Source organism: Platichthys flesus, chromosome 2 (assembly GCF_949316205.1).
Source record: "Platichthys flesus chromosome 2, fPlaFle2.1, whole genome shotgun sequence".
NCBI lineage: Eukaryota > Metazoa > Chordata > Actinopteri > Pleuronectiformes > Pleuronectidae > Platichthys > Platichthys flesus.
Window position 1 is genome coordinate 14,483,659 of NC_084946.1, and position 17,289 is coordinate 14,500,947.

General features: G+C 42.0%; 1 protein-coding gene across 1 annotated transcript in view; it reads left to right on the plus strand.

Annotated features, from left to right (window-relative positions):
* The first annotated feature begins 1,784 nt into the window (after positions 1 to 1,784).
* slc4a8 (solute carrier family 4 member 8) overlaps positions 1,785 to 17,289 on the plus strand; it is a 28,295-nt gene continuing 12,790 nt past the window's right edge. Inside the window, exons 1-5 of the mRNA XM_062400042.1 lie at positions 1,785 to 2,472; positions 12,007 to 12,088; positions 14,061 to 14,213; positions 14,710 to 14,845; positions 15,932 to 16,092. Of these exons, the coding sequence (XP_062256026.1) occupies positions 2,377 to 2,472; positions 12,007 to 12,088; positions 14,061 to 14,213; positions 14,710 to 14,845; positions 15,932 to 16,092 (628 nt within the window). The 5' untranslated portion in view covers positions 1,785 to 2,376. The remainder of the gene's footprint in view (positions 2,473 to 12,006; positions 12,089 to 14,060; positions 14,214 to 14,709; positions 14,846 to 15,931; positions 16,093 to 17,289) is intronic.

Sequence of the window (17,289 nt, forward strand, 5' to 3'; positions counted from 1 at the left end):
GTCCTTGTTTTCTCTTTCAACCTATGAGCTCCCTACTGACTACATCTTCACGTTAAACCACTAAACACATTTACATCCATGTCCTGTCAGGACCCGAGCACCGACATACCTAAAAAACTCACCAAACTTTGCGGCCCGTCAGACCTGATGAAAATGTATTTATTCTGGAGTAGGCCTATTTGGAAATGGTTGTGGCAACATGGCCACCCCCTAAAACGCAGTTTTTCCATCTGGTTTAACCGATCATCAAAAAAATTGGTACACCCCTGTATCGTGATCATAGACTGTAAATATAAATCATATCATGACCAGACGGGAAAAAAAGTTAAGGCAACAGGAAGTCGGCCATTTTGGATTTTGTGGCTATTTGGTCGTTTTACATGTTGTGTATTTTAACATACTTCTTCTAGAGCTTGCAGCAGATGAAACTTCAAATTAGGTTAGGATCATCTTAACAAGCTAGAGATTAAACCATACTGGAATTGTGGGTTTTTGTCACACGGCGTGATCTTGGCATTACTTAAAATTGTGATGAAGCACCATCAAAACACAAGGTTGTTGTATCTCAGGCTTGCATGGTCCAATTTACTCCAAACCGGACATGTATGAGAAGACCCTGCCTGGGGACGCCTACATCACAGAGCGCCCTGGTGGCAACAGAAAATGTCTCGTTATTTGCAAGTTTAACTCTTCGACGTACTCCTCCTCGTCCATTAACCACAACCATGTCAAACTTTGTCAGAAGGGCGACAAGACATTGATGATAAAGTCTTGTGGAAATTGTGAGTTTTGATCGAACACTGTGTTAGTGATGTGGCGTCAAATTTCTACGTTTCGATATGTCAATAATAACTCAGTTTCACCTTGATACAGTAAGAGCCATAAGCAGAGTTTGTCTTTTGAAGCCGCTCATACGTCTAAACTGAATTAATGTAAAATCAGTGTGGAGAGTACTGAGCACTGTCATAGACTTACTGTTGTAGTCAGATTTTTTTTATTGAAAACCTTATTTAGTAAATTACTGCACAATTGGACATTTAATTAATTTCATTTATTTCAAACATAAAGCAAAGAAACACTCATGCATGAAATAACACAGGAAATAAATACAAATAATATTTGAACCATGTTGAGGATTAAGAGGATCACCGATACAAGATTTTATTCAAAAAGTAAAGAAGGACAAATTTAAATTGGAATTTGTGTTGATTAAAAACAAATTAATTACCTGAAATACTGAATGCTGAAAGAATAACACTTGGTTGTGACTCTCTTTTAATTCCACTCAGGCTTTATATAAATCAGGGTAATTTTTGTCCTAAGGGCTACATACAGAAAACATTTTTTTTTATATATTATAATTTTAGACTTTGATGCGTTCCAATTAAAAATAAATGGCGGGCTGCAGTTGGCCCGCGGGCCGTAGCTTGGACACCTCTGCTATAAATGAACACTTCAAAGGAATCATTCAGAAAAGGATTCCTTGTTGTAAGTTTGCTTTAAAGACAGTGTCAGTGGGCATAGATAGATACAAATTTCTGTATATGATAGCGTAGACCTTGATAATGTGGGAAACAGAAACTATAATTGCTTCATACATATAACCTCCTGATTCACTTTATACAAAGACAAAATTTACTTTTTTTCTCTGGTACATACATTTTTTGACTAAATTTACAGATTTTTTGTAATAAAAACCATAGCATTATCTAAATACTAAACATTTAAAGTATCAGTATATTATATTTTATATATACATATATATAAACCCCTCATAACTTCATTACTGCATTAATGTGTGATTATATGCGAATTACATATTTGTATGTGTGATTAAGATATGTATTTAATACGCCCAGTCTCTAGCAAAACAATGCAGGACTGGAATTGAGTATTTTTGAATGGTGATATTACTACAACACATAGTTTTGTGTTTATTGTGAGAAAATGAACTGGACTAATTTCTGAGGACAAAGTTCACAGTCCAGCTGCAGAAATGTGAAAAGCTACCAAAGTGGACATTCAGTATGTCTATCAGATCCGGATGGTCTTGGCTCTGTTGTGCTGGATAGCAGCAGCAGCAGTGCGTCGTGTACCTCTGCGCTCTGATTGGCTGAGGCTGCAGTGATGCTCTCTGCATCCTGCTCCCACAGCCAGGACAGGAGGAGGGAGGGAGGGAGAGGAGCTGCAAGTGCGGCCGAGAAATCATGATAACACAGGCGTCCATAATTAGCCCTGTCACCGTCTGTCCCCAGCTGGAATAAGATGTTTACCTTCAACATGTTCACAGGAACAGAAGGAGCTGCTGTGGCCAACTCGTGACCGCTTCTTCTGAAAGAGAAACGTCCTCAGCGAAGCAAAGAGCCGGATCACACCATGTCCTCACCTTTACACCCCGCAGAGACCGAGCCCGTTAACCCGGAGACCACCAGCATGCCCGTCGACGATCCAGAGAGCAAATTGAGCTACCAGGTAAAGCGTGCTTTCAATACCTCATCCATGGCGCGCTGCTGTGGCGCGCAAGGAACAGACCAGGCTATTCACAAGCTCCAACAACTGTGAGACCTTCTTTGCTTGACTAGAAACTCGTCATCTGCTGCAGGAATAACACTTTGATAGTTGAGCACGGTCTGATGTCAGGGGAGGATCGGCACAGTTGTAGTTCTCCGTGCAGACCTTGCGTAAAATACAACAGTGTGTGTGCACATTTTAAGGATAGGATTCGGTGAGTGATACTGAGTTGTGTTAGGGTTCCTACTCTGCAGGATGCTGCTGCTGCTGTGTGCAGACTGTTGTTGATACTGTTATTCTGAGGTACAAACACGTGCAGCCATTCCGGTGGGGACGTCACATCACAGTGCACTGAAGGATGTTGGTTATTGAGAGTGTTCCTCTTGCGCACGTCGATTATTGTGAGATTGTTGACACATTTTAAAGTCGCTCATCAAAACGCCTGCTGCTTCCCCTGAGGTTTGCAGTGAGGTGTGTGCAACATGACTGTGGAGGTTTGATGTGTTTTTCAGCCCCGCTAAGAAGATGCGTTATTTCCTCTGTTACCCTCAAACGACCTTGACGCCATGCAGCATTCAGTGCTGGGCAAGTCTATACGTGTTTTTCATTATAGGCAATCCTGGCTACGTGTGTGTCTGCAAGGTCTGCAAGGTTGATGCTTGTTGTGCTGTTGATGGTTGATCCATTGGAGTCTGGGTCAGCTGATGACACTGAGCTGAACGAGGAGAGCAGTCAGGACAATTGGAGCCTTGGACACAACAGAGTTTAGCAATGTTTTTACACGTAGTTTGACTAAAGCAACCACGGTGTGCAGTTTAGATGACATGACTTTACCCTAACACACTCATGCCACCATGGTGAATTCTAGCATCTGAGTTCAGGAGACAGATGGAGGAGGACCAGAGGTGAGCTGGGAAGTCTCTGATATGATTAGACAGCTTGCACTCATGGCGGGGGAAATTGCCCAGGAACCTTATTCCTCAAACATAGTTACTCATACCGGTTTCCTGTCACGAACCCCCCCCCCCCCCCCCCCCCCCCAATTATCTGTGGCAATGTGGCCAGTTATTCTCGCTGTTTGTTATCTGCTTGAATGTTTACCAGAGCAAGTGTCTCACGCATTCAAAGAGGTTTTCAGGGTCTCAGTTAGCTGAGAGAAAGTCTCTGCATTCTATGTTTTTTGAAAAGTTAGGGAAATGTAAGTTACAGAAGTTGAGATATATGCACGATATTGTGTTTGAGCTGTTAAATGTGAAATGCCCCTCTCACATTTCTAGAGCCCCCCCAAAATAAACATTTTCAATTGCATGATATTAAGATAAAGATAAAATCCACACAACTTAGAAGCTGGAAACTAAACTATGTTAGGCCTTTTTGCTAGGAAATATATGTATTGTTAATCATAAATATTTGCCACTGTTCTGTTGGCTGTTTCAACTCTATTACATTATATACTGGTAAACAGACGCTCAACTTTCTGGGTAAATTATATGTCTTGCATCTATGCTTGTACATGCAGGGATACTGTAGATGTAGTGGCAAAAGTGTGGAATTTATATTTGAAATTTAATTCAAATATCATAGTAATACAACTTTATAAAGTTGGCATCTGAGTGACTGAAAGCCCTGTTGAAAGAAAACACACTTTAATAAGTAAATTTAAAGCTACGGGATGAGAACACTATGCTGTTGTTTCATTTATGAAATCTGAGGATGTTAAACAAAACCAAAGAGAAATAACGATTATACATCTAAGGCTAAAGTGCTCCACCATGTAGCCAACAGTCAATATAATGCTTTGGATTGATAACTGGGTGACAGAAAAGCCCTTTATTGATGGAATATCAATACCACATATTTCTCTTCATGTTTAGGGCCATGTGGGGATGCTTGGAGATCAATGACCTCTGGTAAAACAGGCGACAGAACTAAGCGCACAATAAAGTCACATACAATGCATGACATCCTGTCACTGAACCAAACTAATCAAGTGTGAAGAGCTTCCTGTGTAAATGTTGCTGTCAAAAACAGACTGATGCGAAAAAATATTATTGCACTCGAACCGCAACTTTCAATCAGCGCTAAGCCTGTGGCTGTAGTTGTGGTATAATTTATGCCAGTCTGCATCATAAATCTATGACGCAGCTTTATGTACCATGAACACACGTCGGTCACATTTGCCCCTTTCCAGCTACTGGCCTCCCTCCCGACCTTTCACTTCTATCAGCTTGGCGGCAGAGTCCCGTAAGTGAGCACAACCCACAGCCACCGAGCTGGCGAGTGAAGGAATATATTAAAGAATGACACTTCTGCACCAATCGAAAGAAAAGCTCTGACCTGTGAAAAGTACTCAATGTACCACATCTTGTTTGAGAACTGTTACAGGAACGCAGTGAACCCAAAGTCACATAATGGGATTCATTTAATTAAATCCCCCAAAATCAGCAGAATGAGTGAGTGGCAGAAATACCTCAAGCAACAGCAGGTTCAGATCCTCTTCTACGAACACTGGGAATCATCTCAACACACACAGTCACATTGGCCATATGATTTTATAATCACAATAATTTCTCACACGTTTCAATTACAATATATGTCACTTTTACCCACAAAGCCAGCTCATGCCACAGTATTCTTCCTAGACAGAAAACAATTAGACCGGGACGCCTGTGGAGAGGCATATTTATGTGTGTGCTGTTGAAGAAGGTGTTTGTGACTCATGCTACCCGTGGGCTGAAGCCATCCAGGCAGCCACCCCTCTACTCTCAACCCCTCTCCCTCAGCTCTCTCCTCTCCTTCTCACTTCTTCACTCATCCTTAGAACCATTCATGTCGACCCCTCATTTGACTGAAGCACCGTCTCTGGCGTTTCTACAAAAGATTAGTGGCGTTGTGATGCTATGAGGGGGCAGTGTTCGGCTGTGGCTGTGATCAGACCCGGCTCACGGACAGTCTGGAGGTGACAGGCCCATAGTTGTCTGTGTCCCTGCTGTCAGGTCAGGGTGCTCCTATTGGAGAGGACAGACAGAGGGGGGGAATGGTGGCGTTGTAGGCAGATAAAAGAAGAGGAATAAGTCGTCTCAAGAGAAATGTTCAACAAGTGTTTGGTTCAAGGGAGACGTCATTGAATCAAGTCAGCAGTGTGAGAGATATCATAAGACCTGAAAGCCCACGCTGTGATGCTGAATCACGGACGCACCTCTATGAATCCACCAGACTTTATCACTGGTGATTATTATATTCACACAGAGCGCAGGTCTCCCGTGATAAACTTGCTCTATATCAACAACATGTGCTTCCACACAAAGAAAAGTGTCTGTGATGTGTTTAGTTCTCAGCGATCCCCCCTGGATTTCAGAGCCTCTTTCCAGTAACCAGCAGGCCTCGCTCCTCTGAAGCCACACTCACAGTCCTGATGGAGTCAGAGGGCATTTTGGCGAAGCGCATTGATTGGCCCGCTCAGTAGGGAGGCTGGGATTGAAATCATTGCTGCTCTATTTGTTCGGGACGGCGATCAGCTCAATGATTTTCACTGGGGATTCACTTTTGATAATACCTTCTGATTTCGGAGTTGTTGCCCTAGTAAACTTGTTTTATCTCCAAGTGCAAGAATAACAAAACCCCTCTAACCTCTCACTAACAACACACCCTTGATTGGCTTCCTGGTCGCCCAAGTCCTGAACTCAGCGAGTGAAGGAAGGGACATTAATCCTTCACTGCAGGAAAGAAATTGATGTGGTGGTAAAGCCGCAGCCTGATGTATGATTATTCCCTTTTGCAAATGTTCTGCATCAGAGGGAGGTTTATCAGCATCACAAGTAGGACACTGTGAAACTGAACCGTTCCGCTCTGCTCTGGGAATCTCACATCTTTCTGGGACAACCTGCACTGCCAGCAACCACTTGCATTTGTATTTTATTTAATGCTCAAACGTAGGCGAGCGATAGCGTCTCTCTATTTTAGGCTATCACATGCTGAGACACCAGACAAGGGTGTCTCAAGTCATCATTGTGTGACTCTGCGAAGAAGAAGAACTGCCAAAAAAATCGAGGGATTACTTTATGTAAGGCGACTTAACTGTCAATAGCAAAATAAAAATAGAAAACTTCATTATGCACAGAACATTCAGCAACATCACGTTGGGATAATCTTGAGAACAAACAGTTGTGGTCTGCAAGTAGAGAATGAGAGGGAACGTCTGGCTCTGATTCTGGAAGTAAGGCACCCGTCCATCTTCTCCATTGATGTTACAGAAAATCCATTAAAAAAGAGTTTTAAGCCTCTTTTCCTTATTTCTGAAAAACTGCGGCAAGTCAGAAAGACTGGTTGCGTAATTTAGAACAATCTGATAGTAGCAGACGTGATTTTCGAGGTTGTGGTGAACATTTCCACGGTGACAACGAGCTCTGCCAAGCACAGACATTGCTTTTGCACCTGAGGATTGTGGGTAGTGTAGTACTCCAACTTGAAATTGCAATTAAACAAACATACAACATTGTTTCACAATCTTGCTTCTTGTGATGGGTTGGACGGCTTGGATGGTTACATTATTGCTGATAATCCAAGTCCCGATTTAGAAAATGAACAGGATTTTTACCTCCAGAACCACACAGTTGAGCTCTGTCTTTGTTCTGTGCCAGTTAATATGAGTCAAACCTGTTTGAATTCATATAGCAGACGGTATCCTCGATTTGGCATCAATTATGTGCTTCTTCTTTCATACCACTAATCTGCTAGTAAAGGACAGAAACTCAAGGACAGGCAGCCATTTTGGGGCTAGCAATGAACCGCTTCTCTAGTGTGGAGGCAGTAATCTGCGCGGCAACATTATTTATGAGTCATAAACCCTTCCCAGCGCTGTGACGGATTCGAAGCTGTTCAGAGGACGAGAGTTAACGAGGGACTGTGCCAGGATGTAGACGCACGCGGCAAAAAAACGAATGGTTCGCCCTGTCAGTGGAAAATCACCCAGATCACGTGCACGCGTTAAGGGTCACAGATGTGCTCACCCACAGAGAAAACTGCCAGTGCCGTGTGAGCTTTTTAATGAGCAGAGGCACTTAATGTGGCTCACGGGAAGTGAGTTGTGAATGACAGGGAACCATTTACCGGTTGTAAAAAAACATACCTGCTTGAATTTGCCATAAGAGCAGGTCCTGAGCTAACTGTGATCAGGGAGACTACTGGCTGAGTCACATGGAGTTATGGAGATGGGCACTCAGGACAGAGAACATCATGATCATGGCTGTGGTGGCACACAGTATGGTAATCTGATCTCGCCCACAATAGATGACACAAAAAGAAGATTCTTTTCTCATCATGACATTCTCTGAAACACAATTTCACCCACTCTATGATTATTGAGTTCTCTCTCTCTCTCTCTCTCTCTCTCTCTCTCTCTCTCTCTCTCTCTCTCTCTCTCTCTCTCTCTAAGTGTGTGTGTATGTGTGCATCAAATGGATGAAAACTAATTGATGATCTGATGGTCTACCGGAGCAAAGAGCTTTCTCTCTCCCTCTTCCTCTCCCTCTCTCTCCTCCATTCCTCCATTGTGTGTGTGTTTGTGTGTGTGCCTGCGTGTGTCGTAAAGCTCCAGCTCTAATGGATCCGACCGCCTCCAGCCTGGGCCCAAACCCACACACTGCACCGAGGCCACAGCTGCACTGACTGATAACACTGAGTGTGTGTGTGTGTGTGTGTGTGTGTGTGTGTGTGTGTGTATCATGAGATTGTAGAGGCCAGTGGGCATTTGCTGTGAATACAGAGTATTTCATGTCTTTGTAAACTTAGCAAAGTATTAGTTTCAACTTACTTTTTTTAAATTGTTCTCACAACTTAATTTATAGTGAGGCAAATCACAAAATAAATTGTTTTGGCCAGAGTGGAGGCAAAGCAAGTTCAACACGGGGTCTACGGAACAATTCTGCATGGGGTTTTCAAAGTTACTGGGCTCTACCGATCAGTTCTGCAGACACCTGTCATCTATCGAGAGGCAGCTGTGGTTCAGGGGGTAGAGCAGGTTTGTCCTCAATAACCAGGTGGTTGATGGTTTGATCCCCGGCTGTATTTGGACTCCAAGGACACACACACTCCACTGACACATCAGCATCCTCCAGTCCACATGCTGAAGTGTCCATGGAGTCCAAATAGAGGAACTGCAGGAACGTTCAAGGTCTCAGAGCTGAATTCTCTGAAGTTTGAGTTTAAATTGCCTTGAACCTTTGCAAGTTATTTCTTCACAATATTAAACAAATATTAATTTCCCTTTTTGACATAAAACATCTTGCACCCCTGGACAACTGACACATTGCTGTCAGCACTTTTGACACAACATGAAGACTTGTGTCTATAGTAATGTCTTGGACACTGTGGTGGTTGGTCTGTCATCTTACGTGATCCATTGTCATTAATAAATAAATGTGAGTAATTTTTTAAATAGGAAACATTCTTATATATATATATATATATATGTATGCTTAAGATTATATTGTTATCATTGCACAAATCCACAGCTGCTTTTGATGTTTAATTGCTCTCAATCTCCCACGGTAAAACTGACTAGGTAACAACCACTGACACTGGTTTAGTGCCTTGCTCGGGGGGACATAGTCTTCACATAGTCTCAAGACGTTTAGTTCTCCCCACACTTTCACCCTCTATACAAACGTAATTATAAAACCATGAGTCACATTCAGTACTCGGCCCAAGCATGACTTCCAAATTAAGTGGCCTTATTCTTCAAACGGACAGAAGTGTCTTGGGAGAAAGACGTGCTCAGTCATGGAGACAGAGAGGAATCCCTCGGCACTGAATCGGTGTTGGAGAGAGGGTGAAAGGAGAGCAAGGGAAGCAGTGCCAGGCCACCCACACCTGTGACTTAAGTGGATGTCTTGGGATGTCCGTTATTCAGCTATTGTGTAAATCGTAAGTGGCTTTTCGGTGCCAATATCAGGAGTGGCATGCAAATAAAAAATAAAGCCTTTCAGAGTTGGATTTGAACTTTTGAATTTAATCAGGTAAGTAATTTATCTCGCTGTACTGCATGTTAATGAGTCTTTGCTTATCACAATCTTGCGCTAATATGCTTAGCTGCTCAGTTTGTAGCAGCGCGAGGGGCAGTAGACAGAAGATGAGAATACAGCTTAGGGTCTTCAGGGTGCACGTAAATACAGTCTGATAGGGATACACACTCTTGTACACACACACTACTATCACAATTGATCACATTTCCTAACTGCATTGAGAAACCAGCCTGATTCAAAAGTGGGATTTCTTTATGTCAATAAAAGTGTTGTTTAAACAGCCTGACCCCGGGAGAACTATTATACACACAACTTGATATACAGTCATACACACAGTTATATACACAGGGTTCTTTAATGCAGTTTTATGTTCTGAAAAGCCTCAATAAAGGGACCAGTCCTTTTCATTAATAGCAAATATATAGTTTTATGTTTCTCAAAAGATAAACAATGATGATCTCACTCCTCCCAGCCGCTCTGACAGACCGAGCCCTTTTCATTTCCACTCCACCGAATACAACTTTCAACTCTTTGCAGCAGCGCTTCAGGAAGAAGAATTTCAATTACTTCTTTTTTTCCTCTGTGTAGTCGTCATGTAGCAGCCCGAGCCTCAGTGCGTGCTGCAGCCACTGGACATTGGAAAGAACAATTACTGTAGAGTTTTTCACCCTATATTGGCCGGTTGTCATTCAATCATACATCTTTAGTTGAACACACGGAGAAATATCATGTTAAATGAAGCTTAGCTTAAGTTCAATCAGAAAGACTTTCTCTATGTTCCATTCATTCATAATTCTCGCTCACACCCCCCGCCTCCCCTAATCAGCCAAGTGTTGGGTTTTCATGGTAATCCAATCAACCTTAAATCTGTCCTCCTCTCTGTCGCTGTCAGCTGTCATTTCAGTGATGCTCTAGGGCCATCCACCTCCCCAGTCACCTCCAGTCTCCAGTGTCCACTCAAGTCATTCAGATCCCTTACATTCTCTACACCCTGTCAACCACCACCAGTGTGTAGACCCCCCCCCCCCCCCCCAACCTCAAGGAGGGCTCTGAACACCCAAACACATTCTCGTTCATGTTACATCTCTTTCTTCTCTTATTGTGAAAGGCAATAGAATTTGTTCCTCTTCCAATTGAAGTCACTCCCGATGAAGTGAGGCACTAAATACGCTTTAACTGAGTTACTTAAGAACTAATATGACTAAGCAACTCTATTAATGTGCTTCTCTTCTGTGCCGTGTTTCTTTATCAGTCACTTTAGGCGTGTCACATATTCAAACTCCAAAACGGATTTCTTCTCAACATTGTACGCTGTGTGTCTTTTTTATAAAGAGTGGGCGCCAGTTTAACCAAGATGTATACGAGCCATTTCTGCATCCACGCTCCCTCAAACCCTCAAAGAAACATATGTAATACACACAGATCATATGAGTGGGCGGAGGCATCTATCATGTAGGAAGCTGCATTTATGTCTGTGTGTGCATGTTTGTGTGCAGGTAAAGGTTAGCCAGTGTATTGCATGTTGCTGGGAGGCAGGAACCCTCAACTGTTTGCATTTATTTATACATTTTAGCAACTTATTTTTTTGAAGCAGCTCTAACTGGCTTCCTACACGCTCACATATGTAGCATACAGCAGTGTGCCCATTATCCTACCTAGAGATTACATTTCTGTCCAAAAACCACGGGCGAAATGAACTTGTTTTTATTTTTGCTGCAGTGGTGGTTTTTGCTCATTGTTCCTATCAGCATGTGGGAGGCTCTTAGGAATTAGAAACTAAAGACTCTTTACTCTTGTGTGAATTCCTGCTGAGGAAGAGAGCTTAACAGAGACAGAGCAGCAGCACAGTGATTCCAGTGCCACAGTGGAGGTTCCTGCAGTCCTCTTCCCTCATTATCACAGGACTGATAGATGGCCGTGAATATTATACACTGCTGCACATGAGCGAACAGCTAGAAAGCCTTGTTTCCGGATACAGTGACACCAACACCTGGTAATATCCTGCATCAGCGTGCCAATAGCAGCACCACTGATGGATGTGGCGCTCTGCTAATTTGATTTGATTTGATTTCCCCGGGATAGGACAGCCTAGCACGTCCTCCAACTGTCAGATACTGTGTTTACTTACCTCCGGCTGTGTGTGTCCTCCTCTCTGCATCTGTGCCAGACAGACTGAGAATAGACTGTCTGGAATTTGAAGCTCATTGTTGAGAAGCTCTTGTCGGTTCGGCCAATTAGCAGCTCTATTACAGTGGCATGATTTGTCGGAAGCGGGAGACCTCAGGACCAAACAGCCTTTCATGTTTTGTTTCTCGGGGTGATCCTGAAGGGCTGGAGGTGTCCTACAGAGGTGAACTTTTCATTAAAAACAAATGTGAGGCCATTGAAATAGCTGGGCTGTCTGCAGTGGCTTTCTCTAGCAAGAGCAGTGACCTTTTCCTTACACATGTCTTTTTCTGTGTGTGTTTGTCAGAGGCCGGATGAGGAGGTGGTGCTCGACCAGGGAGGAACGAGCTCTGTGCTGAACTTCCACTACGAGAGGGAGGAAATAGAAAGTGAGTAACCTGCACAGCTGGAAAACGTAGTCGAAGCTTTTACTTAAAGATTTGTAACAATTCTTCATTGAAATGTCTCAAAAGGTTTTATATCTTGTTGACTTGTGCACTTGCATTATCCAAAATGTTTACAACAATCCAAAACCCTGAGAAATCCACAATATTATTCCAGGCACGGGACATTTGATCTAATCGTGGTAAACACAACAACTCCCATGATCCCATGCTGCTTAATCACATTATCAATATAGGTCTTCTTTCATTCTTATGCCGGCATTCATTTTAATTTTCACTTTTGAAGAATGGGTCCTTTTTACATTTTCTATAACGGTTGTTTTATAGGCAGAATAATACATTTTTTGTGCATTTTCCCTGTTTTATTGTTTGCTCACATTCTTCCATTAATTCACTTTACATTGAAGACGTGTTTCTTGGTGCTGAATGATGCTGTTTACTGTCCCTGCCGCACAGAAAATGAAAGGGAGCGACTGCCGGGACAAACCTATTACCTCAAATCATAATTCATCATCACTGAAGCTGCTGCTTTGCCTTGCTTCACATCTGGCTAAATTAGTGATGTAACTGCAGATGTTTCACTATTTACAGCTTAAGGAAATGTTGCCCTTGAATACGTGATTATTCTATGCTATTTATAGAATGATAAATTAAAATACTAAACTATTATAGTGTATATTGTAGTATTCTTTATTCTATAAGTCTTTATCCAAGTAGACATTTTCTGAATCACTTCTATTAGACAGAAATCTTTCCCTAAAACCGCTTATTGAATAAATATATTCAATATATATATATATATATATTCAATTATTGTGCTCTATGTGCTGTTATCGTTACTGATGATCAGTTAGTCATTCTGGATGGCTGGAGAAGGGGTGTGCTTCTTAACGACTGTGCAGTTTGGTTTACTTTAACTATGTTCTCTGTTGGTATTTGTCTCCTTTACCAAATGAACCAGCAGTGATAACTCAGATTTTCAGCTTTGACAAATTGCACTTCATTTATTACAAACAGTGTCTTGGTAACAACATGTGTATAATGAATTGTGCACGTTGCACTCAGTGCAATCTTCAGCCAATGACCTTCACTCCTGCATTCTTCACAATAGCACCTCACACTCTAATCATGAATGGTTCTTAATGAGCTCGGCAGATGTTTTGCATGTAAGACCTTTTACTTGAAAAAAGTGAAATAAAAAGAGGCATCATATTATTCTGAACTGTAATTGAGTAGAAGTATGCTGAAAACGAATGGATATACATTTTCTTAAAAGCTGTACTTCGATATACTGTATTCCATCTAATTATCTTACGCCACAGGTGACCTGCCCTGACAGCCTTCAGTCCCTCTCCCAGGACCACTTAAGATTTTGTTAATAATTCATGAAACCAAACGTGATGGAGGAAAGTTTTCACTAATCCCTAACCCTAACCCATTTCCAGTATATTTATATATAATACAGTCGGGTAACAGGTGTGTATGTGTGTGACTTGGACCATTTTGCTTTCCTGCAGGGATAATAACATGTTTAGTGTCGGAACACTGCAGATCAGTTGTGCCACACACGTCAGATTTTCAACGGTTCATTCTAAAAGCTTCTTCTTTGAGATTCAGCCTCTTGTTTTTGCAGCATGTTGCCTTCCAGTTTGAATTCACTAATGATAATTGCAGATAGCCGTGGTTGAGGTCAATGTGAGACAGAAAGCAGAGTGTTATTCCCAAATTCTCCCTGTGGAGCTTCAGACCAAAACTTTAGTAAACACCATTAGGATTGCAGAAGGGAACAATATGTTGACCTAATGTTTAAAACAGAAATCGGAAAAAAGTCACAGAAGTAAAAATTGCAAAAAGTGTCCCAGATCACCCCAATTCACTATAATAAATTGTGACAGAATCATGAAGATGACCACGAGTGTATAATACAAGTAAATGACTCCTCTCTTTTCTTTTCCAGGCCACAGGACCCTGTTTGTGGGGGTGCGGATGCCCAAGCAGAGCCATCGTCACCACAAGACCCATGGATCCCGCCACCGAAGGAAAGAAAGACGGGCAGGAACTAGCTCAAACCAGCAAAGCCAGGAATCTGATACACCCCCGTCCAGCTATGGTACTGGACACAGACAGGAATATACCGAAAGTCTCATTTACTTTTCAAATTGAGTCTCATACAGTCATTTATTCATCAGAGAGAAACATTTGCATGGGCAGAACATGCGTATTAGCTCATCCAGCTCCCACATGGGAGTTATTGGTCGTTACACAAATTTCATCAATATTGCAGGCCCCTCCCACATGCACCAGCACACAGACAGCTCTCCATGCGCAAATTGACATGCACACTAATTAGCTACCGAAGAGCAGGAACTAGTCAGCATATTGCATGTGTGTGTGTGTGTGTGTGTGTGTGTGTATGTGTGTGTGTGTATGTGTGTGTTTGTTTGTGTGAGAGTGTGTGCATGTTTGCTTGGCCTTGTCTGAAACTAGGAGACATGTAAAAGGCATATAAAGGGGGCGGCATTTTGTTTGTAACAATCTGACGCCCCCACTTTACCTCTCCTTCCTTCCTCCCTCCATCCCTCCCTTACACCGTCTGGCTTCATCAGACACACCGTCCCAGAGGGTCCAGTTCATCCTGGGCACAGAGGAGGACCCTGAACATGTGGCTCACGAACTGTTCACCGAGCTGGATGAGATCAGCGTGAGGGATGGCAAGGAAACCGACTGGAATGAAACAGCCAGGTCAGGCCCTCCTCTGGGAGCAGTTAGCCACATTGTTTGTCAATAAAGTTCCTGTCAACCGGGCGGCTCCACCGTTGCTCTGATAAGAAAGTAGGGATTTCACAGTGTATATACTGTAATAGAGTTACATTTTAGAGGAGCTAAGGGGATGGTTTCTGTGGATTGGATTTGCTTAAGGCAAAAAGCTTCAAAGACTTCGAAAAAGAAAAAGCTGCTGTGACCTCGTTCATGTCCCTCAAACGTCACATTTCTGACGATCTAAACCCCAAGGATTTATGTGTGTATAAAAAACTATTTCTGTTTCAAGTTCAGTGCTCCACAGTTCCAATGTGTGCTGAGCTGATCTGAGCCTGCGTCAGTCATATTTCTAAGACCAATATTTAATCTAGAGATGTAGAGCAGAAGTGGAAGAGTTGTGCAACCCACTGAAGTGTAGGTGTAACATTTTAAGCACGACTCAAGCGAGCACATGATTAATGTCATGCAAGGACTTTGAGAACAGTCAATTTGATTGGACTAGAGACAAAGAACTTAAGGTGGAGCAGGAAATAAATTCAGATTGGACGAGGCACATCAGAGAAAACATATACTTAAGAGGGTTTAGCAGAAGATTGCAAAAAGACAAATTAAAAAAATAATTGTTAAAAATAAAAGTGTAACATCCTATTAAATAATCCAATGACGAAACCCCTTGAATTCTGCATCATTCCTTATTTATTTTTTATTAATTATGATCAATGCTACTTTTTCACTATAGCTCAGAGGTTGTCTGAGTTCACCTCTGTCTCTACTGGTACATAACTAAACCCAATCCATACAATCAATTCCATCGAAAGCATTAAATTCACAACATCAAAAATAAAAGCTTAAAAAACTTAACTTAAAACTTTAAACTTTAAAAAAAACAATTGAGAGCTCGCTTTTATTTTTATATTTCAAAAACAAACATGTTTAAATATCAATTCTGCAGCCTTTCTTTATTTCTATTATTATTATTTACCAGTAGATGAAAATTAAATGTAATAGCACTCCATGTTAGTTCCAACATCCAGTGTGACAAGTCTGACGTACACCGATGTCTTGCAGGTGGCTGAAGTTTGAGGAAGACGTGGAGGACGGCGGCGAGAGGTGGAGCAAGCCCCATGTCGCGACTCTGCCCTTCCACAGCCTGTTAGAGCTCCGCAGTTGCCTCGCCAAAGGCACCGTGTTGCTTGACATGCATGCCGACTGCATCGAGGAGATCGCCGGTGAGTATTTGTGCCGTTAACGTAGTAAACGTCTCAGTACCAGCGTGCTGAGGAGCGTGTGTTAGCGGAAAAAGAAAGGGACCTCAGAATCCCAGGATTTCATTGCTCACATTTGTGATGGAAAGTTCCCAATAATTAATCAAACTTGCAAGAAATTAGTTTCTCTCATTGTGTAAGAGCCTGGTGTCGCTCCTTACAGTATTTAAACAATTTATTTTCCTGGCTCTTGCTCTCTTGCTCTCTTGCTCTCTCCAGTCATTTCTTGCTCCTGTCTTTGAATTTAAATTCATGATATAAAACAGACCCAATATCTTAGCTGCATCTCCCCTTAGATGTCTATTACAAATCCATTTAACCTCCTCAGAGAAAAAACACACATACTAAACAGGCCCGGGGGGGGGGGGGGGGCATCATCAATGGGACAGATTCAAAAACACAGACACACAAAAACTTACAGAAACCTTCTCACTGAGTATTTGATCATCTCTTGTGATGTTAACATTGTACAACAACCATTTTAATTGTTAACACACTGTTGCCTTATGTTTAGGGTCTGCTTGCACTGTGAAGGTGAACAAACCTTATAGTTGTGTGTCTTTACACTCGTTGAATAATGGGACTAAACCTTTGCTGAACATCTGTTGAAGTCGATTTGCATAAAATCGACAATTAGATAAAGGGCAGAATCATTTGTTTGAAAGAACACTACACCCTTGAATTTGCATGCAAGCACATGACTGGATAAGCCCTGTCTGTGCACGACCATGCATGCTAAAATGACCACAGCCTGGACACACACGCACACACACACACACACACACACACACACACACACATACACACACGCACACACACACACCCTCTTCCCTCTCTTCTCCATGTGACTCCTGCCAGCACCACCTGGTAAATCAACATGGTTAGAAAACAAGAGCAAAGATTTTATTTATGTTTTTATTTGGTTGTCTATTTATTTGTATTTTGTTTGTGATTGGAGATTAATTAAACTTACCCAAAGAGAATATTTTCTGATCTTTATCATCCACATTATATGAACAAAACCTTGAAATTTAAACACAAGAATGAGCCTCGTAGCCTCAAACGAGGTTTGATTACCAGTCTAATTTAATCAAATCTAGTTTATTCCAAAATGTCCATATTTTGGGATAAAGGAATATGATAGAATATATACATTTAATT